At 36.5% G+C, this 26,518-nt stretch overlaps 1 protein-coding gene across 1 annotated transcript; it reads left to right on the top strand.

Annotated features, from left to right (window-relative positions):
- The first annotated feature begins 3,174 nt into the window (after positions 1-3,174).
- Positions 3,175-13,996, top strand: LOC149144432 (L-ascorbate oxidase-like). Its single transcript, XM_089446829.1, has 5 exons — positions 3,175-3,549; positions 3,628-3,720; positions 3,895-4,107; positions 12,674-12,865; positions 12,956-13,996. The coding sequence occupies exons 1-5, from the start codon at positions 3,277-3,279 to the stop codon at positions 13,907-13,909; spliced, it is 1,725 nt and encodes a 574-aa protein (XP_089302955.1). The 5' UTR covers positions 3,175-3,276; the 3' UTR covers positions 13,910-13,996.
- The last annotated feature ends 12,522 nt before the right edge of the window (positions 13,997-26,518 follow it).

The following is a 26,518-nucleotide window of genomic DNA, read 5'->3' as shown; positions in this document are numbered from 1 at the left end:
TGTTCAACAAAATCTCCTAAAGGGCAGAATTCTTTTAGCTACATAAAATTTTACTACCTTAAAATTGACGTTAGAGAGGCTCTTCAAGAAGGAGAAAGCCCTAATTCATGGCCTTCATAGTCACGAATTAACACATTTAATTCAAAGCGCACTTGCAAAGTGCAAAAGAGAAAAAAATTAAGAAGTCTGAAACAAATTGAATTCTGGTTAATGCTTGGTTTGAAAAGGAATGAAAAAAGGCAAGGAGAATTTGAAAAGAGGCAAACAAGGATAAACTAAAGCTCAAAAACTTACTAGGAGATATGAAGAAAGCAAAAGGTCGATTTCATGGTTTCAAGGAAGGAAGAACTAATCTTCCTTGGGAAAAATAACCCGAAATTATTTTGGAAGGAGCTCCAACTGAGAATGATGTAAAATGAAAATAGTATTACAACTTCTAAATGGTTTGAATATGCAAGACAACTCTATGAGAAGGATCCCAAGGTTGACCCTCCCCCTTAGTCAACACTGATACTGAACTCTTCACGGTGTAAGAGGTAGAGATGGGTATCAAGAAGTTGGGTGTTAAAAAAGTAAAAGACTTAGTTGAACTCCAAGTACAGTATCTAAATTGGGGCTTAAATATTCTTGCACCCCACATTACAAAAATTTCAGTAACATCATACAATAGAGGTTCCCACAGATTGGACAACTAGTCTGGCAATACCACTTTTCAAAAGTGGTGACATCAATAATCCCTCTAATTATAGGACCATAATAATAAAACGCTTGTTTGCAAAGTTATTTGGAAGCATGCTAGAAAATAAAATCAACAAGTGGGTAGAAGAAAGATATAAGTGTGCTAAAGGGAAAGCATGTTTTAGACCTAAACATTCCACAGTTGATCATTGTATAACTTTAAGGCATAGAATTGAAAACGTTTGGGAGAAAAAAGAAGAAGCCTTTTGTTGCATTGTTGATTTTAGAAAAGTGTTTGACACAGTTCTTAGGGATAAGCTATGGCACAAAATGGAGGAACTTGGGATTCCTAAACATTTAAGAGTAGCTGTGCACAAGATGTATGAAGAGGTGAAAGTTAAAAATAGAATTTCATCAGGCATTTCTAAAAGTTTTAGAAGTGATATCAAGCAAGGTTGTCGATTGTCTCCTACACTTTTTGGTTTATATATCGAGAAGCTTGGGGAGTGGTTAAATTCACAAGGGGGTGATGGTATCCATTTGGGAAAGTTTGCTATAAGGCTTCTTTTGTATGCATATGACCTTATTATGATTGCTAAATCTTCTCTTGGCTTGAAAGAGCACTTACGATCCCATGAGCATTTTTGTAGAAGGGTGGGGATGCAAGTCAATATTAGCAAAACGAAAGTATGGGTTTTCTCTAAAAATGGAAAACATAACCAACATAAGTTCTACTTTTAAGACAACATTCTGGAAGAAGTTGTGGACTACAAATATGTTGGAATTGACTTCAGCAAAAATCTATGCTGGGATGGGTGTAGAGAGAAAAGAACTTTGGTGTGGTTGGAAAGAATTTTATGCTTTTCAAAATAGTTGTAGAGAGGAAAAGTTATGGGTCTCGAAAACCGCTCAAACTCTTTTTGGGCTACTAGTGATTCGAGTGATTCTCTATGGTTGTGAACTGTGGGTCAGCAATACATCCGACATGCAGTGGAAACAATTTGAGAAAATTCAGAAGCATTTGATAACAAATAAATTCAAAATTAAAAGTGCAATTCCTTATACTATCTTGTTAAGTGAAATAGCGGTTGCTCCTATTGAAGCAATTGTTATGGTGTGAGTCATAATTTATTTAAAAAAAAATTGAGCAAATTGAAGAGGGCAGATGGCCTAAGGTTGTCTTTAATGACATATTGTGCAAAAGAAAGAAGACTCGGATGCAACAAAATAACAAATGGTTTAGTAAATGGGGTATTTGCTTGAACACATATTCCCTAAACAATAATAATAATTTTTTTTGTTATTGAGAAGTTCCACAAGCGTATTTGGGATAAGGAGCTAGGGAGAAAGAAAGAAAAAGTACTATATTGAAGTGTTTAATCCCACACATAATCACCAACAAAAAGCATACAGAGGCCAATATTTCTTGGAGAGCCAAAGTTCTTATTGCTCAGTTAAAGACTAATTCTCAAGAATTCTAGGGGCCCGAAAATGCCAAAAAAAGTGTGGGAGGAAAGAGAGTGTATTTTTTGTCCAAGGAAAAGTGGAAACAGAAAAGCATTTCATTTTATAATTTGAGGTCTTCAAAGTCAGAGAAAGTTATGCAAATATTCTAGCAGCTAGCTCTTCAGATAATCTATTTAGCCAGGGGTTTGTTGAGAACTTGAGAGTATTTATTGTGAACTTGGGAGTGTTTATTGTGAGGCTCCACAAGAAAAACACTGAATACATCAACCACATGAAGAAGCAATATGTACCATAAGCTATTTTCTTTCTTTCTTTCTAGATATTTTTTACATTAAAATATAAAATTATATAAATAATATTATTTAAAGTAAAATTTACAAATAATATTTTATTTTATTTTTGACATATAATATATTATATATTAATATACATTCTATATTTACTTTGAAAAAATTACATTTACGAGAGGGGTTATTCTAATGTCATAACAATTTTGTCTTCAATATAAAATTGAAGCATAATATAGACATAATATATATGTCATCAAAATTTTGACCTTCTAGTATGATAACTTCAAAACAACCATCGAGTCATTTTCAAACTTTTCTATTTTATTAGGTGGAAATCTCATCGGTCTACCGGGCCACCGATCAAAGCAACTTCCACATTACTCTGAAACGAATATTCTCCAATCTATCAATACACCATTATCAACGTACACCGAACCCAAAACATAAAGTTCTATGGGGTTCTAGAACCGAATACAGGTCTGTGGTCACCTGCTAAGGCTGCAATAAAGTCAAAAAAGAAGAAACTGCAGTGCAATTCAGACAGCTTTCCGCTTCCATATCGAATCTATCGATCAATTACACACATTTAACAAAAAGAAAAAAAAAAAGAGAGAGAAGAATGACAAGTTGGTAGTTTAACGGTCTCTCTATATATACCTACGGAGGAGTAGATGTGCAAGTCTATCGCCCTCTGCTCTGCTATATAAAGCCACTAGGATAAATACCTCAAACAGTACAGCATTGCAGCAGACTGCTGGTTGAGGTGAGAAAGGGTGAATTTTATAGCAGATCAGTAGATTTGTTATAGAAGGGTTTTGATCAGATTGCAAGCGCCATTGCCATGGGAAGCTGCCGATCATCTATCTGCAGCTTCTTGTTGATCTTGGTTTTATTAGCCCTTGTGCAAACTGCATTTGGCAGGAGTAGGCATTATAAATGGCAAGTGAATTACTTGTTGCGGTCTCCAGACTGTGTAGAAAGTGTTTTGATAGCCATCAATGAGGGGTTTCCAGGACCTACTATTCAGGCCGAAGCGGGAGACACCATTGTGGTGGAGTTGGAGAATAAACTTCCCACTGAAGGAGTAGTCATACACTGGCATGGGATCCGACAGGTGCTCATTCTTCTTTCTCTAGTAGTAGATCAATCCTCGTATGAAATGCAAGTATTCTAAATTGTTGTATGTTGGCAGCGAGGAACGCCTTGGTCAGACGGGACAGCCTCAGTCACGCAATGTGCTATCAACCCTGGGGAAACTTACGTTTACAGATTCGTGGTGGACAAGGTATGATCAAATTGATTATGACTCGTAATTTTTCAAGTGAGAAACTCATTTTCCTTTCAAAGTCTATATTCGAATCTAATTCGCATGAATTAGAATGTGATCACAATTTTTCATAGAAATTTTCTTCAATAGTGTAATAAAGTATAATAATTTATATGGAATTAATCCGCGCAGCCTGGGACATATTTCTACCATGCGCACCACGGAATGCAACGGTCTGCGGGTCTGTATGGGTTTCTGATAGTGGACGTTGGGAAGGGCGAAAAGGAGCCGTTTCCGTACGATGGAGAGTTGAATATAATTGTTAGCGACTGGTGGCACAAGAGCATCCACGAGCAAATGACAGGCCTCCATTCGAAACCTTTTCGCTGGATCGGGGAGCCTCAGGTAACGCACTCATGCATATTCATGGTGGTTGCTATTTTCATAACGTCAACAGGAACAAGCATAATCATAACACGTGTGATTGTTATAAGTGCATAAATATTATCCTTTTATAAAAATGTCTTTTGATAATTTGCGCGATAGTGATAATTTTATAATTTTACTAGATGAAAAAATAAATATAGATTTAAAGATGTAAGGAACAAGCGGATATGTCAAATTTACTTTTATTATAAAGAGAAATTTAAATTAAAAAATTAATTTAAAATAAATATTTATCAATATAATTAAAAAAAATATTTATTATATTATTTATTTTTTTTTTTCTATATTAAGACTAATCTACGTACCCACGGGAGATTTGAACCGGTGACCTATCGCAAGGAGCGCTTTAACATCGCACCCATTCACCGTCAATCCAAATCCCCGTGGGCTATTATATTATTTAATTAAATTAAAGTTAAAAAATATATTTATAATTTTATAAAAAAAAAATTAGTTAATTAAATTATTATTATAAATATTTAATTAATTTTATTTATGGATTTTTAGATTAATGGTGAAGGGATATATTATTAAAGTCCCTATAAATTTTTATTAAAAAAATATTTATTTTTAATCAATAAATATTTTCATAATTACTTTATAAAATAAAATATAATAAAATAAAATAAACACCCTTCTATCCATATTCAAATCTTATAAAAAATAAATATATTAATAATATGTATATAATAAATAACATTAACACCTTTTTATCCCTATCACATTTTATAAATTCCTTTTCATTTATATTAAACCCTACAAGGTTGAATATATTAACACTGCATATCATAAATAAGGTTTAACTCTCATTTATTCATACTCAAATGTATAACCTAAACAAAAATACTTTTAAATTTGTTTTTACTTTTCTTCCTTTATATTTTTTTATATGGTTAATATTTTTATCTCGTTTATATATCTATCATTTTATATATTTTATATGATAATATATTATATTATATATTTTATTTTAATATTTTTATTTATTAAATAAGGGTAAATATTTATTTATATTTATATAAATATTTTCTTTAGAGAATAGAAATTTAATTATAATTGATATATTTTTATACATAAATATTTTATGTAAATACTGAGAATATTAATTAAATTAAATACTGAGAATATTAATTAAATTAATTTCATATTGATAAAATCTCATTTTCTCATTAAATTTTTATTATACTTTTTTTTTGTTATTTGTTAAATGATTTATAAAATATTTTTTTTTTCAATTTTTGAATTTTTTTAATCCACTTCATCTTATTATAATACCAAACTCTTATCTAAAATTTACAATCTATATATATATATATATATCATGTTATATATTTTATTTTAGTACTTTTAAAATAGCTATAAATACTTTATCTAGTAAATTATAAATAATTTATTTTCATCAAATTTTCACTTCTTCAATACATTTCATTTTAGTAGTCTATCAACTTTTACATAAAATGTGTTATAGTTCTTTAATTCATAAATCCCCTGTTATTATATAATTTGTTTGGGATATAAATATAATAAATAATATAAGGTTTTTTACTCAATTTCCATTTTCATAATGAAATCAGTTAAATATATTTTACATAGATGAAAATGTATTTATGTTTTTTTAATTAAATCTATTCCATAATTTGAAACATCATTAAAATTAAATTGGATCTCCAATACTTACCCTTATCGATTTATGGCCATAAAATATGATAATACTTTATCCTAATTTTTTATTATTAAATAATTATAAAATCTATTTGAACCATGAAAATATCTTTATTTTTATATTTTGAATCTCATTGTTTACATAATAAATGATAACATGATCATGACCAACCTATCTCAGTAGACCTTGTATTTAAATTTTTTTAAAACTTATATATATATATATAAAATATTATTTCTTAATAATAATTTAAAACATATATAATATAATTAATTCTTTATCTATTAATATAATAAACTATGTTAACTTGTTTTAATAACCAAATTCTAATTACTAAATTCATAAACCATTTAAATTATTCAAATCTGGTTGTACTTCTTTCCTAAACGTCAAAACTATAATAATAATTTTGATTATTATTTTGTTAATATATATGAATGGAATAAATCCATACATCAAAATAATATTAATATTTAATTTATCATCATCAGAGTTATCTTTGTTGAGATTTTTTGGGCCTTTGAGTGTTGCACGGAAAAAATTGAGGTAAAAATTTAAGTTGTGTTATTTAAAGTGGTTTTTCACTGTATATATGGATTCAGCACTCTGAAAAACACTTACCCACTTCGATTGTGGACTTACTCATAAAACTTGTGATTTCAATAAATTCCTACCGAATTTTAGAGAAATTAAAAAAGAAAAACCCACCACAAAAATTCTTCCAAAAAATCACACTAAAATCAACTAACATCATAACTATTCATATAAATTTATTTTTAAATAAATTTTATTTGTTTTATATTTTTTAAATAAATCATTAAATCTCCTGTATAACGAGATAACTACCTTTAACAAATATACTTACCTTACTCATCAGGTTACTATACAACACTTTCTTTTCTTTCTAGGCTGTAGTACATGACATCTTAGATATGCTTATATTGTTTAATTGAAAGGATTTTAAGTTCGCCTCGCTCACATGGCCTCACATGTGGTTACAATAAATCATTGTTAAAGAACCAGATATTATCACATACACTTCATTTTTAATTTCAAACCGAAAAAAAAATAATAAACCAGTGTTTGTTGAGTATTTTCAAATGGAGAAATACCAAAACCAATCATCCAAATACCACAGAGCCAATGCTCTGTTTCATCTCTTCCAGAACCTTTGCACAGCGAAGCTATTAAAACAAATATGCTCATAACAGCTCATTACACAGCCATAAAACATTTTTCTATTGATTAAAAACAAACATTCTGTTACATACTTCTTCCTCTGTTCAAAGAGGGAATCACAAAAAAAACTCTGCTGCTCTCACAGATTTTCCACTGCTGTGGGAATTACAAAACAGCTTCAAGCTGTTCCTGTGTTTTCTTTATGGTCAACAATACATAACAATTTGCCTCTGTTATGTTTTCAGCACTGCTGTGCTTCCTTCTCAATTCTTCTTTCCAATCCTGCGCGAACACACTACACTGTTCTTCGTGAACAACACACAAAAAAAATCACGCACCCATCATGCGTAGTCACCATACCCATGAAAACTAATTCATGTCGGCCCCCTTTTCTTTTTACTGCATATACATGCGGGCTCAACACATACAAAAATTACAGCATACACAGTCACTACTGCACTCAAAAACTACATAACACTTTTTCACACCCCGGCATACATGGCGTTATATAAAAAAACATATATAAAAAAAATAACGTGGCCCATAACTAAAATTAAACACATGCCCATAACATATTAAAAGCCTCACTAAATTCTACGTATGCCCATTACCTTATTAAAGGCCTCACCAAAAAAAATACGACCAACCATTAAGAGCATTAACGCTTCCATCCTCGGCGGTCAGCGGAGAAGTCAAACACTCCACGCAATTTTTGATTTGACGCGGGCGGGGTCGGCTGACGTCACTTCGGTGCCACGTGTCGCCACCCTATTCGTTGTGCCCGGTCATTAACCTCCGCGCAGCTTCGTGGAGATCTGAGTCAGCAGACCCGATCCAACACAATTCGCACACCACTGTCCGGCAACCAGCACGACCTTTAGCGTCCGGGGAAAGTGGTTTTTCGGTGCTCGTACATGGGACGCGTGGCGGCAAGAGAGTGTGTTCGGAGCCCCTCCGGCGGATACAGCCTTTTGCCAAAGGTGGTGCGAACAAGAGGGTGGTTTCGTTCTGGCGGTTTCGGGTGCAGCGTGCTGGCTGAGTTGGCTGCCCACGTCCGCCTGCCACTGTGCAGTTGGAATTAATATTCCAACACTCCCCTTTAATTTCAACTGCTGGGCATTCAATCTTACCCAAACATCATCCTCACATAGAGGGATTCACCAACTGCTTCTGATGCAGTTCACAAACAAACAAAGTTGTCTTCCTCTTAATAGAGGGATTCACCTGAAACTGTGCTTAAGAGCACCTTCCTCATGACAGAGGGATTCACCATGTAACTGTGCTTAAGAGCACCTTCCTCATGACAGAGGGATTCACCTGTTAAAAAAAACATCTTCCTCTTAACAGAGGGATTTACCAAACAATGCTAAAGAGCATCTTCCTCTCAACAGAGGGATTCACCAATGACTATGCTTAAAAGCATCATCCTCTTGATAGAGGGATTTACCTTGACAATGTGCTGAAAAGCACCTTCCTCTTTAATAGAGGGTTTCACCAAATGACTGCTTCAAATGCAGCTCCAAAACAAAACATTCATTGCACTGTTGTGTATACTCCACACTGCTGTGTGTTCACTTGCACTGCTTGTGCACTTTTCAAAGACAAAATACTCTGTCTTTTCTGGAACAATTACACTGTCCCAACTTACAAATTTACACTGCTGTGTGTAAACATTTCTTACACTCACTGCTGTTGTATATATTGCATTTCAATTCAATGAACAACAAATTCATTACATTTACCTTTACTGCTGTAAGGAAAATTTCTTTTGCATGTGCTGTTGTTCATAACTTCTTGCTGCTGCATTTTTCACATTTGCATTGCTGTGTAAAAACACATTTCTTCAACAAAGCTTCATGCTGCTGCATTTTCTTATTTGCCTTGCTGTATACTTCTTCTTCTTCACGATGGGAAAACTTTTCTTCAAGCTGCTGCTGTCCATGTTTTTCTTTAGACATTTCTGTGCATGTTGCATTGTATACAAAAAGATTACATTTTTCACTGCTGTGTGAAAAAATTTCATTGCATTCTCAGCCACTGGCCATTTACGCTCTGCTGCGTTTTGCCTTCTTCTCATTTTCTTATCACTGCTTTGCATTTTCATTCCCAATACAAAACATTTTCCATCTGCTGTGTATTATACTCACTCTGCTGTGAGTATGTTCTCTCATATTACATAGAAGGAAACTACCTTCCATTGCTATGCATTTCAATGCATGTGCACCATAACAAAAATTTCCAAACTGCTGTTTTGTGTTTTATCTTCCCACTGCTGTGAGGGTCTCCATGCTTTGCATTTTTTTTCTCTTATCCCGCTGCTGCTCTTTACATTTCAGCGCTGCCATCTTTTCTTCTTTATGCATTTTTGTGCATATTGCATAAACACAAAGCAAAAACATTGCTCATTTCATCACCGCTGCATGTTACCTTTCAGAGGGATTAACAAAGATTTCATTTGCAACTGCTGCGTTGCAATACATCCTCCATCAACAAATCACTGTTAATACAGTTCAGCAAAAAATTACAAGCTCCCCTTTAATGTATGCTTGTCTTCTTTTAGCAAGTTTTCTCAAAACAAACTTAGATCAGCTGCGTTGCTTAAGGGACTTTCACACTGTATTTCTTTTCTTCTCCATTCTTGTGTAACTTTCTTCTTTTGCATGGGTCTAGCTTGTGTAAGAGCCCATGTCAAGTTACAGTCACGTGCCATATGCCCAATGTTATGACACTTGAAGCATTCAACTTCATTCATGAATAAGAATTCATGATTTCTTCTTGTGAAATTATTTCTTGGAGATTGTCGGGGACCACAACATCTATCTCCATGAAATGCTCTACAGTCTTTTGCCATATGACCAAAGTTTGAGCAAGCATAACAATAACCATAAAATGAACTTTGATACCTGGGAGATGGAGGTTTCCTTGATGTACTTCTGAACCCTTGCTGCCTTGAGATCCTTTGATGATCACCATTGCCTTTTGCCTCTTTGACATCAGCTACATTTCTTCTTGGAGCTGGTTTTCTGCTTGGAGCAGGATTTCTTCTATTGCTGCCTTCATTTTTCTCCTTGCCTTTGCTGGAACTAGGAGCATCACCATCTCTTTCTGGCTTCTTCACATCTCCTTTGCTTAAAGCATCCTCATGCTTGTTTGAGGGTTCACCTACATACCCAAGTCCTGATTTATCAGATGGAGATCTATGATAGCTAAGCATGTCATCCAAAGCTTGAGAGCTCTTCATGATCTTGTTCATCCCTTCAACCTTCTTCCTGAGGAGGACAATCTCTTCTTCTAACTTTTCACATTCATTACTTTTCTTTGCTAGTTGTCCCTCAGTTTCTTCCTTGCTACGAGTAGCTTCAGCTGCTACTACTTTGAAGGAGATAATATCAGTCTTCATTTTGGAGATTTCTTCATCTTTTGCTTGACTGCTCTTCATTTTCTTTTCAGCTCCTTGTACCTGCTTCCTGGCTTCTTGTAGTTCGGACTTAAGGGAGGAGACCTCTACCTTATACTGTCCAATCTCTTCCACAAGTTTGTTCACCCTCATGTGCCTTTGTTCAAGTTGACTTGACAAGGCATCTGCCTGCTTCCTTGCTTCATTCAGCTGATTTGTCATGGATATGACTTCTTCATAATGTTTCCTCTTGCTTTCTTCAAGTTCCTTCTTAAGCTTGGCAAGCTCTTCATCCCTTTCTTTTACTTGAAGCTTGATGAGGTCAAGCTTCTCATTCTCAGCTTCTATTATGGGTTCATCTTGACCCATTGTCATGGTCAGTGCTCCCTTTGCATGAAGGTCATGCAGTCTGTCCCAAATATCCTTTGCTGATGTGTATTTTCCAAGATTCTTCTTCACAGAATCAGGGAGACCATCCAAGATAGTCTTTGCTGCTTGTGCATCATATTCCATGGATTCTTTATCCATCTTGCTGTCATCAATCACTGACTCCCAGACTTCAATCCCCTCAGACATTAGGAAAACCCTCATCATTATTTCCCATACATCAAAGTTTCCATCAAACTTTGGAACCTCAAATACAATGCTTTCAAACAGATTGCCTTCTAATTTAGTAGAGGGGGGAGACACATTTTTAACAGCCCTGGAGGCTTTCTTCTTTGACCTTGCCATTCTTATCTAGGCTTTAAATACTTGACTGTGTTTTCTTTTAAATCACTGACTGTTCTTTTAACAGTAACACAAAGGAAAGCTTTGAAAAATACCTTAACTCTTTTGGCTGAGTCTTCACACTGCTGGAGAAGTTTGACTGCTGCAACCACACCTTCCTTCAGCTTCTTTGAGTCTTCAAAGAGCCTGGACTAGCTCTGATACCACTGTTGAGTATTTTCAAATGGAGAAATACCAAAACCAATCATCCAAATACCACAGAGCCAATGCTCTGTTTCATCTCTTCCAGAACCTTTGCACAGCGAAGCTATTAAAACAAATATGCTCATAACAGCTCATTACACAGCCATAAAACATTTTTCTATTGATTAAAAACAAACATTCTGTTACATACTTCTTCCTCTGTTCAAAGAGGGAATCACAAAAAAAACTCTGCTGCTCTCACAGATTTTCCACTGCTGTGGAAATTACAAAACAGCTTCAAGCTGTTCCTGTGTTTTCTTTATGGTCAACAATACATAACAATTTGCCTCTGTTATGTTTTCAGCACTGCTGTGCTTCCTTCTCAATTCTTCTTTCCAATCCTGCGCGAACACACTACACTGTTCTTCGTGAACAACACACAAAAAAAATCACGCACCCATCATGCGTAGTCACCATACCCATGAAAACTAATTCACGTCGGCCCCCTTTTCTTTTTACTGCATATACATGCGGGCTCAACACATACAAAAATTACAGCATACACAGTCACTACTGCACTCAAAAACTACATAACACTTTTTCACACCCCGGCATACATGGCGTTATATAAAAAAACATATATAAAAAAAATAACGTGGCCCATAACTAAAATTAAACACATGCCCATAACATATTAAAAGCCTCACTAAATTCTACGTATGCCCATTACCTTATTAAAGGCCTCACCAAAAAAAATACGACCAACCATTAAGAGCATTAACGCTTCCATCCTCGGCGGTCAGCGGAGAAGTCAAACACTCCACGCAATTTTTGATTTGACGCGGGCGGGGTCGGCTGACGTCACTTCGGTGCCACGTGTCGCCACCCTATTCGTTGTGCCCGGTCATTAACCTCCGCGCAGCTTCGTGGAGATCTGAGTCAGCAGACCCGATCCAACACAATTCGCACACCACTGTCCGGCAACCAGCACGACCTTTAGCGTCCGGGGAAAGTGGTTTTTCGGTGCTCGTACATGGGACGCGTGGCGGCAAGAGAGTGTGTTCGGAGCCCCTCCGGCGGATACAGCCTTTTGCCAAAGGTGGTGCGAACAAGAGGGTGGTTTCGTTCTGGCGGTTTCGGGTGCAGCGTGCTGGCTGAGTTGGCTGCCCACGTCCGCCTGCCACTGTGCAGTTGGAATTAATATTCCAACAGTGTTGACATCCTTCCCTATTTATCTTTCACCCTCCCCTTTCTACTATTAAATGATCAGAAGAATCAATTGACATGGTAGATGTTTGTTTCTTTGTGCATAGAGGTACTCTGAGAACAATCCGCCTATTGATCTCACGTTAAGGAATTGGTGGTGTACACAGTCTTTGCTAATCGGAGGGCGCGGACACTACAATTGCTCGCTGGTGCCGACTCAAGCCGGAACTATCAGCGCCAATTGTAACAACACAAATCACCAGTGCGAGCCATTCATTCTCTCGGTGGAAGCGGGGAAGACGTATCGTGTGCGCATTGCCAGCGCCACGGCTCTGTCGTCGCTCAATTTCATTATAGAGGTCTCTATATATTATTATTGAACCGCTTTGCATACAAGAAAATATGAAACCGACATTCAAATTGAATGTGATTGCTCTTCTATGGTGCAGGGACACAATATGTTGTTAGTGGAAGCGGGCGGAAACTACATCGAACCCTTTGAGGTGGAGAACGTGGACATATATTCAGGGCAGACATACTCTTTTCTGGTTAAGGCGGACCAGGATCCGTTCAAGAACTACTGGGCAGCCGTGAACGTGAGAGGGCGACGTCCCAACACACCGCCGGGTTTGGCCATCTTCAACTACATCCCCAATCAGGCTACCACCTGGCCCTCCACTGCCCCACCCGCGAGCCCGGCATGGAACGACTTCGCGTATAGCAAGGCCTTCGCAAACAAAATCGTGGCCCGAGACGGTTTCGGCCCCCGCGTTCCGCCCAAATCTGACCGCACGATTGTACTTTTGAATACCCAGAACTACATCGATGGGTACACCAAATGGGCAATCAACAACGTTTCTCTGGTCCTGCCCGTCACTCCATACCTGGCGGCCTTGAAATACAAGCTGCGCAACGCCTTCGACCATCGAGCAGCCCCGGAAACATACTCTCCTAACGGCTATGACATTATGAGACCCCCGTCAAATCCCAACGCTGTCACAGGGAACTCCGTCTACTCCCTTAATTTCAACGCCACCGTCGATGTTGTTCTGCAGAACGCTAACGTCTTGACGCCTAACAGCAGCGACATACATCCATGGCACCTCCATGGCCACGATTTCTGGGTGCTCGCCTATAGCGATGGAGCTTTCAATCCAAGCCAAGACGTTGGCAAGTTCAATCTCCGTAATCCGCCCTTGCAAAACACGGTTGTTGTGTTCCCATACGGGTGGACGGCCATCAGATTCGTGGCGGACAATGCAGGAGCATGGGCGTTCCACTGCCACATAGAGCCTCATTTGCACATGGGCATGGGAGTGGTGTTCGCAGAGGGAATTGAGATGCTCGGGAAGCTTCCAAGATCTGGACTCGGATGTGGAGGGACCAAGACATGGTTGCCTTGATAGTACGCTAAATTTTCATGCTTTGCATCTTCTTTAGCAATCAGCCAGCTTGCTTTTTATGATTCTATTCGGTTGTGGGGTTGTACATCTTTTTCCTCGTTATTTAATGCCTTTCTTTCAACATTTGAGTTGAGTTTTTATCTGCATCCACCTACATCTTGCTATTTAATGCCTTTCGTTCAACATTTGAGTTTGAGTTTTTATTTGCATCCACCTACATCTTGCTATTGTTTAAAGATTTAGTTAAGCAACATTTACATACCTTTGATAAAACGAAGGAAGTTTTTTGCCACAAAGAAAGGATAGTGGATATGCCCCCAGAATATTATGGAAGTGGAAAACAAATTTGTTTCTATCCTTGATAATAATTAGAACACCATGTTTCATATGCATCATTCTGTACTATTTAACTAATAAATTTAAAGATAAAAGTAATGGAAAAAATGGCCAGAATTAAAAGAAAGGGATTGCTAACCGGCCTGACTCTTCATCTCCCTTTCTTCAGCCTCTTTTCCTTCATATTTTTTTCGGTTATTTATATTTTTCTTCTCATTACCTTTACGTTTACATTATTTTTTATATATTAAAATTTTTGAAACAATTCATTCCTTTAAACACAAATTTATTATTAATATCATAAACCTAAAAAAAATTCAAATAACATTTACTTTACTCTACGTTACTTATATCTTTTATATATATATATATATAACAAATTTTATTTTGCTATACAACTTGTATATCCCTCCATATCCAATAGTATCTGCAACCAACATTCAATCATCAACAATTTCTACTACTACAATATATCCTAGTCTTATTCGACTTTTTGAGAGTTGATTAAATTTCTCTGAAAAATGCGTCTGGCACATTCTATAAATGGAACAAACAAATTCAGTCAACCAAAAGAATTCTTTAAACGTTTGTACCATATGAGAAAGAAACATATTATATATGGAATGTTCTTCTCCATTTTAATTTCTTTATCATTATTTTATTTGTACGTATGCTCGAGCCTACATTTACGCTTAATAATTTGATTGCTGATATTTGGAACTGTAAATGTCAATGCACTTTATGCTGTTCTATATTATTTTTCGTTACTGAAATAACGTGGTCTTATCCACGTTCATGAGATAACCACCAGATAAATTAGTTTGGAAACTAAAAATGTCACATGCAGAAACGAATTAGGCTGTGTTAACTAATTAGTCTAGACTTTGTTAAAAATTCTTCATCATTCTTTTCAGGATGCTTACTTTTTCCAGCTGTTTCAATGTCAACGAGTCACACGATGTTGCACAGCCGAAATCAAAATACAGTCAACTCGGTCGCAATAAAAAGTGAACAAAATCAGTGACAAATGCAACCGTTTTGTGGCATGCGTCGACATTAATATTTTATATATGTATGTATATATATCCTCTCAATAAATGATTTTGACTATTTTTAAGAATGTCGAGGTATAAAAAAAAGTCCTACATGATTTGAACAAATCAGAAATGGGAGGTCAGATCGTGACTAACCTTATCTATACCCCGAATTAAAATTCAAAGATATCTGTCTATTGCTTTCCCCATGATTGCATCGAATTGCATTTCATTACAAAGTTTGGATGCTCCGCTCCAGTCCCATCATCGCCACTATCTCGTTGTTGCCTAGAAAACGCATCCTGCACAAGTTGTATGCTGGCTTTTTTTCAATGAAATAGTGGGAATATTTTGACTTCTTCCAGTTAAAAGAATATATGATTCAACGCTCAATGCTCTCTTCCTTGGCTAATGGGCCCTCAAAGTGGAAGACACTATTCCATTGGCACGCGTTGAGATTAACAAACGTTATTAGATGAAAGCGTAATGCATTGAACAAGTTGCTGCACCAATGCACGCTGGTTAATTATTAATAAACAAAAAATTGGTGATACTTTTTTCTGAAGATTAAATTTCAGATTTTTTTTAAGAATGGCTTCGCTTTTAAGTCTGGAGTTGTGTGTTTAACCTAATAATACTTGACATATAGGTAAATCATAGACTTTGTTGTATCTACTGTGTTAGACTTTACCTTGCCTCTAGGCACTCGACTTTCTATCTCTCATCTCTCTCCAATCACTTTAATCGACTTGTCTAGCTGAGTTCTTTTAAAGTGAAAATTATCAAGTAATCTTATACTGTACTCTGAACTTAGCACTCGACCTTGTATTGCTAACTCTCTCCAGTCACTTTAGTCCACATTTAATAACCATGCCCCACATGGTTGGCCTCGCATTATGTTGGGTATTTTTTAAATGGAGAAATACCAAAACCATCAAAATATTCACCACAGAGACGATGCTCTGTTTACTCTGTCCAAGATCTTTTGACAGGGATCCTTTCAAAAACAGAATGACTCATAAGACAGCATTACACAGTCACAAAGCATTTCTATTAATTTAAAAAAAACTGAAACTCTGTTACATATTTCTTCCTCTGTGCAAAGAGGGAATCTCAAAAACAACTCTGCTGCTCTCACAGATTTTCCACTGCTGTGGAGATTACATAAACATCATGGTGTTCCTCTGTTCTTCAATGGGAAGAGGAAAACATTACATTCTGATTTCTATATCGCACTGTTGTGCATTTACAAAAAAAATCGCACTCTCGTGCGTAGCCACCACTCACAATACAAAAGGAACAACAACACTCCACTACTGTCGCACGTAGACTATATTTTTAACATATGACAACGTGTATATAAAAAAATATATAAAAAAATACAAAGCGTATGCCCATAACTATATTAATGAAATGCCCATAACGATATTGAAGGCATCCATCTAATCTACGTACAACATTAAAAATCATAAATTCCACTACGGCGGTCAACAGGAAAAACTTCCACTCCACTCAAAAATTGATTTGACGCGGACAGTATGCATCTTCGGGAAGTCAGCGGCTGAGATTGTGCGCCCAGATCGCTGAGATGATCCGACGTGGTTCGCACACCATCCTCGGGAAAACAAAACGGACTTTACCGTCCGAGGAGAGCGGTTTCGTCGTTCGTACTGGGGATGCGTGGCAGAGTGTGATTGCGGCGGCTCCCTTCATACGAAGACAGCCATTTGCAAATGGCGGTGCGGGGAATACCGGGCGGTTTTCCAAAACCACCGCGCTGTTGAAAATTACAATTTAACACTCCCCTTTAATTTTAACAGCCGCGCGTTCGGTCATTCTCAAACACTTTCTCAAAAATTCGAAACTCTTCTGAACCAGTGGCTTTGTCAAGATGTCTGCAACCTGTTCCTGGGTCCTGTAATGTTCTAGGACGATTTCTCCATTGTTCACTAATTCTCTGATGTAGTGAAACCTTGTATCAATGTGTTTCATTCTCTTATGAAACACTGAATTCTTTGACAAAGCAATAGCTGAGCTATTGTCACAAAAAACCACTGTTGCTTTTGCCTGCTCTTGGCCTAAGCTTCTCAACATTCTTCTCATCCATACTGCCTGACATGCTGCTGCTGTCGCTGCCACATATTCTGCCTCTAGTGTAGATAATGCTACAATGGACTGCTTCTTAGAAGCCCATGAAATGGCTCCTGAACCCATATTAAAAATATAACCAGAAGTGCTCTTCCGATCATCTACACTTCCAGCCCAATCGCTATCTGTGTACCCAACCAAATCTGAACTTTCTGAGACACTATATAATATGCCAAACATTTTGGTACCTTTGACATACCTTAAAATTCTTTTTGCTGCCTGCCAATGTGCCTGTTTTGGCCTCTCCATGAATCTGGAAATTAAACTAACAGCATACATTAAATCATGCCTAGTTGCTGTTAAATACATAAGACTGCCTACAACACTTTTGTACAAACTAGGATCAAAATCCTTGCTGCTGTCCTCTCTGCTGAGCTTTAATCCCATCACTGTGGGAGTGATTGCTGCCTTGCACTCTTGCATGTTAAATCTGCCCAACACTTGATTTACATATCTTGCTTGAGATATAAAAATTCCTTTTTCATTTTGATCTACTTCTATGCCTAAGAAGTATCTCAACAAACCCATGTCAGTCATTTCAAATTCATCCTTCATGACTGATTTAAAATTCTCAATAAGATACATATCATTTCCAGTGAAAATAACATCATCTACATACAAGACAACAATTAAAATTTTACCATCCTTTTCCTTGATGTAGACAGTGGGTTCTCCTTCACATTTGTCAAATTCATTATCCAATAGATATGAATCTATCCTGCTGTACCATGCTCTTGGCGCTTGCTTCAGCCCATAAAGAGCTTTCTTCAATCTGCACACTTTGTGCTCTTCACCTTTCTTCTCATATCCGAGAGGCTGTTCCACATAAACCTCTTCCATTAACACTCCATTTAGGAATGCTGATTTCACATCCATTTGATAGAATTTCCATTTGTTTTGTACTGCTATGGACAGCACTGCTCTCACTGTTTCCATTCTTGCAACCGGGGCGAAAGTCTCCTCATAATCTCTTCCATACTGCTGCTTGTAGCCTTTGACAACCAGCCTTGCTTTATGTCTTTCAATCTTGCCTTCAACATTGCTTTTGGTCTTGTAGACCCATTTCACACCAATGACTTCTTTGCCTTTTGGTAATTCAACCAAATCCCATGTTTTGTTTCTTTCTATGGCATTCATTTCCTCATCCATAGCTTCTATCCATTTTCTATCTTTAATAGCTTCTTCAAAATGAATAGGATCATCAACATGACAAAACAAGGCAAATAAGGAATTCATTCCTTCTTCATAAATCTCACTTAAATTTCTAAACTTCGTACCTCTTTCATTTGGTGTGCAAGTGCTTGAAGATGCACTTGAATTTCCTCCTTGTGGTGTGCTTGGAGAAGCACTCTCATTGATCCTCGAAGGTGAACCTTGTTGTTCTTGTGTTGGTGCTGCTGTTTGGGGAGTCACTTCAACCACTTCCTCTTCATCCTCATCATGAGACAAACAGTTTTTAATGTTCATTGTTTTCTCTATGCTTCCATCCCAAGCTTCTTCCTCAATGAATTGAACATCCCTGCTTACAAAAAATTTCTTGGTAGATGGGATATACAGCCTGTAGGCTTTGGATTCATCACTGTATCCAATGAAGATGCATTTATCCCCTTTGCTGTCCAACTTCCTCCTTAGCTGATCCGGAATGTGTGCATAGGCCACACTCCCAAAAACTCTCATGTGGGTGACTACTTTCTTTCTCCCACTCCATGCCTCTTCTGGCACTTTGTTCATGACTGCCTTTGTAGGACACCTGTTCAAAATATAAACTGTACAATGTACAGCTTCAGCCCAATACTCATTTGGCAAATGCTTTGCCTTCAACATGCTCCTTGCCATCTCCATTATGGTTCTGTTCTTCCTTTCAGCAACTCCATTTTGCTGTGGGGTGTACCGAGTTGTGAACTGTTTATGTATTCCATTTTCTCTACAAAACTTTAGGAATTCATTTGAGATATACTCACCTCCTCTATCAATTCTCAAAACTTTTATATGCAGCCCGCTTTGGTTCTCCACAAGTTCTTTGAAATTTTGGAATTTCTCAAACACTTCACTTTTGTTCTTGAGGAAATATATCCAAGTCTTTCTTGTAAAATCATCAATGAATTTCAAGAAATATAGGCTGCCTGCTAATGATGGAGCTTGCATCGATCCACATAAATTCGAGTGGATAATCTCTAAGGGTGCCTTTGCCCTTATACCTTTCCCTGATGGAAAACTCTCTCTATGTTGTTTGCCCAATATACAACCTTCACAAAGGCTGTCCGACTTCTCTATCAATGGTAATCCTCTTACCATTCCTTTTCTGCTCAATAAGTTTAGACCTCCAAAATTTAGATGCCCGAATCTCAAGTGCCATAACCAATTTTCATCCTTTGGCACGCTTTGGAAGGCCTCTTGGGTGACTGCTGCCATTTCCCTTTTGTTCTTCATGTCTGCCCTGATCTGGAGAGGGAACATCCTGTTCCTTGTCATCTTCACTTCAACAATGCATCTTTTGCTGGGTGGTATATCCATGATGGTGCACACATCATTTACAAAGTAAACATTGTAACCCTTTTGGACAAGCTGTCCAATACTCAAGAGGTTACATCTCATTCCGGGGACATAGTAGACATCTGCTATGGTTTTCCTTTCTCCTTTCTTTGTAAATATTTTTACCTCCCCTTTTCCCATAATAGACACTTTACTATCAGTTCCTAGTGTGACCTCTGATTTCAAATTCTGATTTAAGGCTGAAAAGAGGGCTATATTCCCTGTCATATGGTTTCTGCAACCTGAGTCTAAAAACCATATGTCCTCACTATGTGTTTCAGCCATGTTACAAGCTAACAGGACATTTTCTTGACTGTTGTTTTCTCTTGTAACATTTGCATTTTGTCTGCTGTTCATATCATGCTGTTTCTTTCTACAATCACTAGCATAATGTCCATACTTTTTGCAATAATAGCATTGAACATTAGATTTGTCATACCTTTGTCCTTGAGCCTGATACTGATCTCTTTGTTGGCTGCTGCCTTGACCTTGGTTCTGATTTGGATTGCTGCCTCTTCCTTTTGCATTTGATGGGCTGTTCCTTCCACCTCTTTTCTGGCTTCTGCCTCTTCCTCTTCAGTTTCCTCTTCCTTGACCCCTTCCTCTTCCAAAGGACATCTGGGTCTTGAAGGCTTGCTCAAGGAATGAGTTTTCATTCCTACTCAACCTCTGCTCATGAGTTATCAGTGATGCATGTAGCTCATCAACTGAATAGTTTGAGAGATCCTTTGTCTCTTCAATGGTGGTGACTATGGCATCGAACCTTGAGGGTAAGACCCTCAATATTTTCTCCACTATTCTTCTATATTCAATTGTTTCTCCATGAGTTCTCATTTGTGTGAATACACCAATCACATGAGTGAAGAATGATTCAATGTTGTCTGACTCCTTCATGTTCAAGTTTTCAAAATCCTTTCTCAACATTTGCAATTTTGTTGTCTTCACTCTCTCCATGCCTTGATAGGCAGCTTTTAGGGTTTGCCATGCATTGTGTGATGTTGTAGCTGTTGCTATCCTTGGGAATATACTCTGGTCCACTGCTTGATACAACAAGACAATGGCCTTTGCATCCTTCTTCCTATTGAGCTTCAATAGGTCCTTCTCTCCCTGAGTTAGGTTATTAAATGTTGTTTCATCTGCTGGTTCCTCAAACCCATATTCTACTAGTTCCCATAAATCTTGAGAGATGAACAAAGCTCTCATGGTTATAGACCAGTAGTCATAGTTCTTCCCATTAAAGTGTGGGAGCTGGGTGTTGAACATACCCATGCTTGTGCTTTCCATTCCTTGCATCTTGAACTATGGTTTTAAATCATTGACTGTGATTTAAAAAAAAAAAAACAACTGATTGTCTTCAACAATAACAAGAGAAATGCTTTTGGGGAATACCTGAATCCTTCGCTGTTTGAGTCTTCTGTCTGCCTGAGAAGTTTTGCTGCAGCAACAACCTTCTCCCTTCAGCTTCTTTAACTTCTTTAAAGAGCCTAAGCCTTGCTCCGATACCACTGTTGGGTATTTTTTAAATGGAGAAATACCAAAACCAGCAAAATATTCACCACAGAGACGATGCTCTGTTTACTCTGTCCAAGATATTTTGGCAGGGATCCTTTCAAAAACGGAATGACTCAGAAGACATCATTACACAGTCACAAAGCATTTCTATTAATTTAAAAAAAACTGAAACTCTGTTACATATTTCTTCCTCTGTGCAAAGAGGGAATCTCAAAAACAACTCTGCTGCTCTCACAGATTTTCCATTGCTGTGGAGATTACATAAACAACATGGTGTTCCTCTGTTCTTCAATGGGAGGAGGAAAACATTACATTCTGATTTCTATATCGCACTGCTGTGCATTTACAAAAAAAATCGCACTCTCGTGCGTAGCCACCACTCATAATACAAAAGGAACAACAACACTACACTACTGTCGCACGTAGACTATATTTTTAACATATGACAACGTGTATATAAAAAGATATATAAAAAAATACAAAGCGTATGCCCATAACTATATTAATGAAATGCCCATAACGATATTGAAGGCATCCATCTAATCTACGTACAACATTAAAAATCATAAATTCCACTACGGCGGTCAACGGGAAAAACTTCCACTCCACTCAAAAATTGATTTGACGCGGGCGGTATGCATCTTCGGGAAGTCAACGGCTGAGATTGTGCGCCCAGATCGCTGAGATGATCCGACGTGGTTCGCACACCATCCTCGGGAAAACAAAACGGACTTTACCGTCCGGGGAGAGTGGTTTCGTCGTTCGTACTGGGGACGCGTGGCGGAGTGTGATTGCGGCGGCTCCCTTCATACGGAAACAGCCATTTGCAAATGGCGGTGCGGGGAAGACCGGGCGGTTTTCCAAAACCACCGCGCTGTTGAAATTACAATTTAACACATTATTCATTGTACTTTACCTCAATAACTGAACTAGGAACTGTATAATCTCTCTATGAAAATCTCTCCATGTTTCATGAACCAGAGTGTGCTTTACCCACAGAGTGACAGAGATGTAACTATCATATCAGAGACACCGGACTGGAGTCCCATGTCCACACTAGAGTTTCCTCAGCAAGAAAGTTATGCTGGCTTGGGAATCATTGTTCAACAATGGGTTTCAGATTTACTTATCCATAATTAACGCCCCGTAACATATGAGATGGTACATGTTCGTCATACACGTAGACATATTGGAATTAAAATAAAAGGCTCGTTCTCGAGATGCATCTTCATATTCTAATATACACACAATTAAAAAATAAAAACTTCAAAAATAGTGCTCATGGTTAGTATTTTATCGAAATTCCTCAAACATTCTCTGACATGATACAGAGGTACCGCTCTTCATGTATATTGGCATCGAAAATGCTCGTTATCATTTCATAAACTAGCGTTGCGCTTGTAGAATAATGGGTTGGCGCATCGCACTCAAAATCAATGGTATGGTGGGGTTTCCGCTTCAGTGCTACAGTATCAAAGTATGAACGACTAATCACGTTATTCTGAACTCGGCAGGGAATAACAAATCCCCCCTTATATTCACTTTAAGATGGCTGCCAATTATCTGTAATGGGCATGACCACTTGTGTTGTTCGTGTATATTTTCCAATGCTCATGGAATACGACCAAGCTCGCGTTATGAATATAAAGGAAAACATTTAACAACGAGAAATCATATTTATTTTAGTGAAATAATACAAATTACTGATTCAATTTTATGAATGAGTTTTAAATTTTGAAATTGTTTTTTATTTTCTCAAAACATATTTTTACATTTTATTTTTATAATTAAAATTAAATTATATTAAAAACTATATAAATAAATATAGTTGATATAAGTTGGTCTATATTAATCACATACACAACCACATTAATAAATGATGTGACCAATATATCAACCACATTTATTATGAATAAGGACAAGTAACGCTTGACTTACTCCTAATGGTAAAAACGAGCTTTATTTTGAATAAAACGGATCTCCCCAAGTAGGATTCGACCAATCAGTCCCCAAGTAGGATTCGACCAATCAGTTAACAGCGGACTGCTCTACCACTGAGCTACTAAGGAAGAACGGAGGGTTCCCATATACGGGCAAGATTCTTGTTCTTTGGACCGACCCATGATCATCAGTGTATAAACGAGAAACTCAATAAAGTTTTTTATCAACTTTTGGACACCCCACCCTAGAGGTATTGATCTATAAATACAATAGGATCTATAATTATTGCTACCATTCAATCTTAGGTATTACTTAAAAAACGAATAATTGGATTATATCAACCACATTTATTTATCATCTATTTATTAATATTACCATTAATAATTTTATTAAAATTTATAAATTATTTAATAGTTTTAATAATATTAATATTTATTAATTATTAATTATAATAATTATAAATAAATCAAATGGATTGATATCGTAAACCTAATTGATGAATATTATAAACAAGGGGATTATTCATAGTACAAACCACGTAGATTAAAAATCCAAGGGATTAACATTACAAACCCAAGGGATTAACATTATAACGCAAGGGATTAGTATTATAAACTTTCGGGGTTGTTAACAGAAGCGATCAATAAACTCGAGGGATTAATATTATAAACCCATTGGATTAATGAACCCAACTAATTATTAAAATTATAAATCCAAGGGACCAATATTATAAACCCTAGGGATTAAAAATTAAAGCGATTAATATCATAAACCCAATAGATTAATCAACCCAACTAAATATTAAAATTATAAATTAAAAGGATTAATAAACCCAAGTGATTCATATTATAGATCCAAGTGATTGGTAAACACAAGGGATTAATATTATAAACTTGTGGGATTAATATTCTAAGCCCTAATATTACAAATTATAAACCCATGGGATTAATATTAAAAACCCGAAGGATTAATATTGAAAACCCAACATATTAATATTATATACCCAAGAGATTAATAAACCCAAAGAATTTGTATTATAAACCCAAAGGATTATAAAATCCAATATAAATTAAACCCTAGGATTAATATTATAAACCTTATGAATAATATTATACCCTAGGAATATGAACCCTTAGATTAATAAACCCAAGAGATTGATATCATAAAGGAAAGGGACTAATAAACCCGGATTATAACCCCATGGGAATACTATTTTCACATTGAGACAATCCTTGTTATTATACAACATTGGACCATTGTTGACCATGGTTGACCTTGGCTGGCCATGGTTGACCATGGTTGACCTCGATTGACCATGTTTGACCATGCTTCACCATAATTGATATTTAATATTAATATTAATTTTAAAAATATTAATATCAAAAAATTATATTAATTAATTATTATTCATTTTCATATTGAGACAATCTTTGTCATAATGCAACGTTGGACCATTGTTGACCATGGTCACCCATGGTTGACCTCCATTGACCATGGTTGACCATTTCTGGCCATGGTTCACGATGGTCGACCCTGGTTGACCATTGAACAACATGGTTGGCCATGGTTGACCTTGGCTTGTCATGGTTAACGATGCTTCACCATAATTGATATTATAAATCCAACATAATAATAAACCCAAGGGATTAAGAATAAAAATCCAAGGGACCATAAACCCAAGGGAATAATTTGAAACCCAAGGCAAAAATATTGAACCCTACAAATTTAAAGCTTTTGATTAGTAAATCTAAGGGATTCATGTTAAAACCCGACAAAATAATATTAAACGCTACAAATATGAACCCATATTGAGACAATTTTTGTCACAATGTGATCCAGGTGGATGTTGGTGGCCACCTGCCTTTTCCACTTGTACCCCCACCACTATCTCTTTCAATTTTTTAGTTTCCTTAGTTGTAGCAGAATTTATCGTTTTTGGCATTTTTTCGGGTCCTCATTTTCTAGAGCCGTTTTGAGGCCCTAAATGATGTTTTTTGGGAAACATGGGGCGAAAATAAGCCATCAACTAATGTTGGCAACTCGAAAGTTTTAATCCTTGGACAAATATTTCTAACGAGGTATTGCACACATCAAACAAAGATAGTATACCAAAGTTCCGACCTGGAGAAGTTGATGTACCAATTTACCGAAATAGGGGCCCATAGTTTTGGCGTTTCCTCTCCCAAGGTTAGGTTTCTTAATGTTTAGGGTTTTTTATTATTTCTCAATAATAAATAGGTCTTCGAGCCTCATTGTAACACAGTTTAGAGGCATGTAGCCACCACATCTCTTCCCAGAGATAAGCTATCATCGTCCAATCTAGCCGTATTTCCATTCTATTTGTAAGCATATTTGAGTATTTGATATTAATGAAATGAATCTCTGTATTTATGGTTATATTTGTAATATGTTTCATTCCTGTTTAAGTTCGGATCACAATGTAACGTTGGACCATGATTGATTTTTAAATATATGGTTGACCATGATGATATTATAAACCTAGGGGAATAATATAAACCCAAGATACATAAAACCCAAGATTAATATTATAAAACCTTAAGTAAACATGGTTAACCATGGAGGATTTTCATATTGAGACAATCTTTCTCATAATGTAACGTTAGACCATGCTCGATCATGGTTGAACCATTAGATTAATAAACCCAATAGATTAATATTATAAATCCAAGGTATATAAACCTTAAGATAAATATTATAAACCCTAAAATAAACATGGTTGACCATGGTTGATCATGGTTGATTTTCATATTGAGACAATACTTGTCACAATGCGACATTGGACCATGCTTGAACATGATTGATTTTCATATTGAGACAATATTTGTCACAATTTGATGGTGGACTATGGTTGATTTTCATATTTAAACAATCTTTGTCACAATGTGATGTTGGCTCATGGTTGACCATGATTGGGCATGGTTGATCATGATTTATTTATAAAATATGGTTGACCATTACTGAACATGGTTGAGCATGATTGACCATGGTTGACCATGATTGATATTATAAACCCAAGGGATTAATAATAAAAGCCAAAGGGATTATAAATCCAAAGGAATAATATTGAACCCTAGGAATATTAACA

The sequence above is a fragment of the Pinus tabuliformis genome, chromosome X, assembly GCF_031772625.1.
Source record: "Pinus tabuliformis cultivar Carrire ecotype Pingquan chromosome X, CPIR1, whole genome shotgun sequence".
NCBI lineage: Eukaryota > Viridiplantae > Streptophyta > Pinopsida > Pinales > Pinaceae > Pinus > Pinus tabuliformis.
Note: the sequence above shows the minus strand (reverse complement) of the source record. Positions and strands in the feature narration are given on the sequence as shown.

What these genes read in the sequence shown, in the direction of transcription:
- LOC149144432 (XM_089446829.1), top strand. Translation starts at nt 3,277, where the DNA reads ATGGGAAGCTGCCGATCATCTATCTGCAGCTTCTTGTTGATCTTGGTT. An exon ending in ACTGGCATGGGATCCGACAG is followed by an intron (nt 3,550 to 3,627) that starts GTGCTCATTCTT and finishes GTATGTTGGCAG; the next exon opens with CGAGGAACGCCTTGGTCAGA. An exon ending in CGCTCAATTTCATTATAGAG is followed by an intron (nt 12,866 to 12,955) that starts GTCTCTATATAT and finishes TCTATGGTGCAG; the next exon opens with GGACACAATATGTTGTTAGT.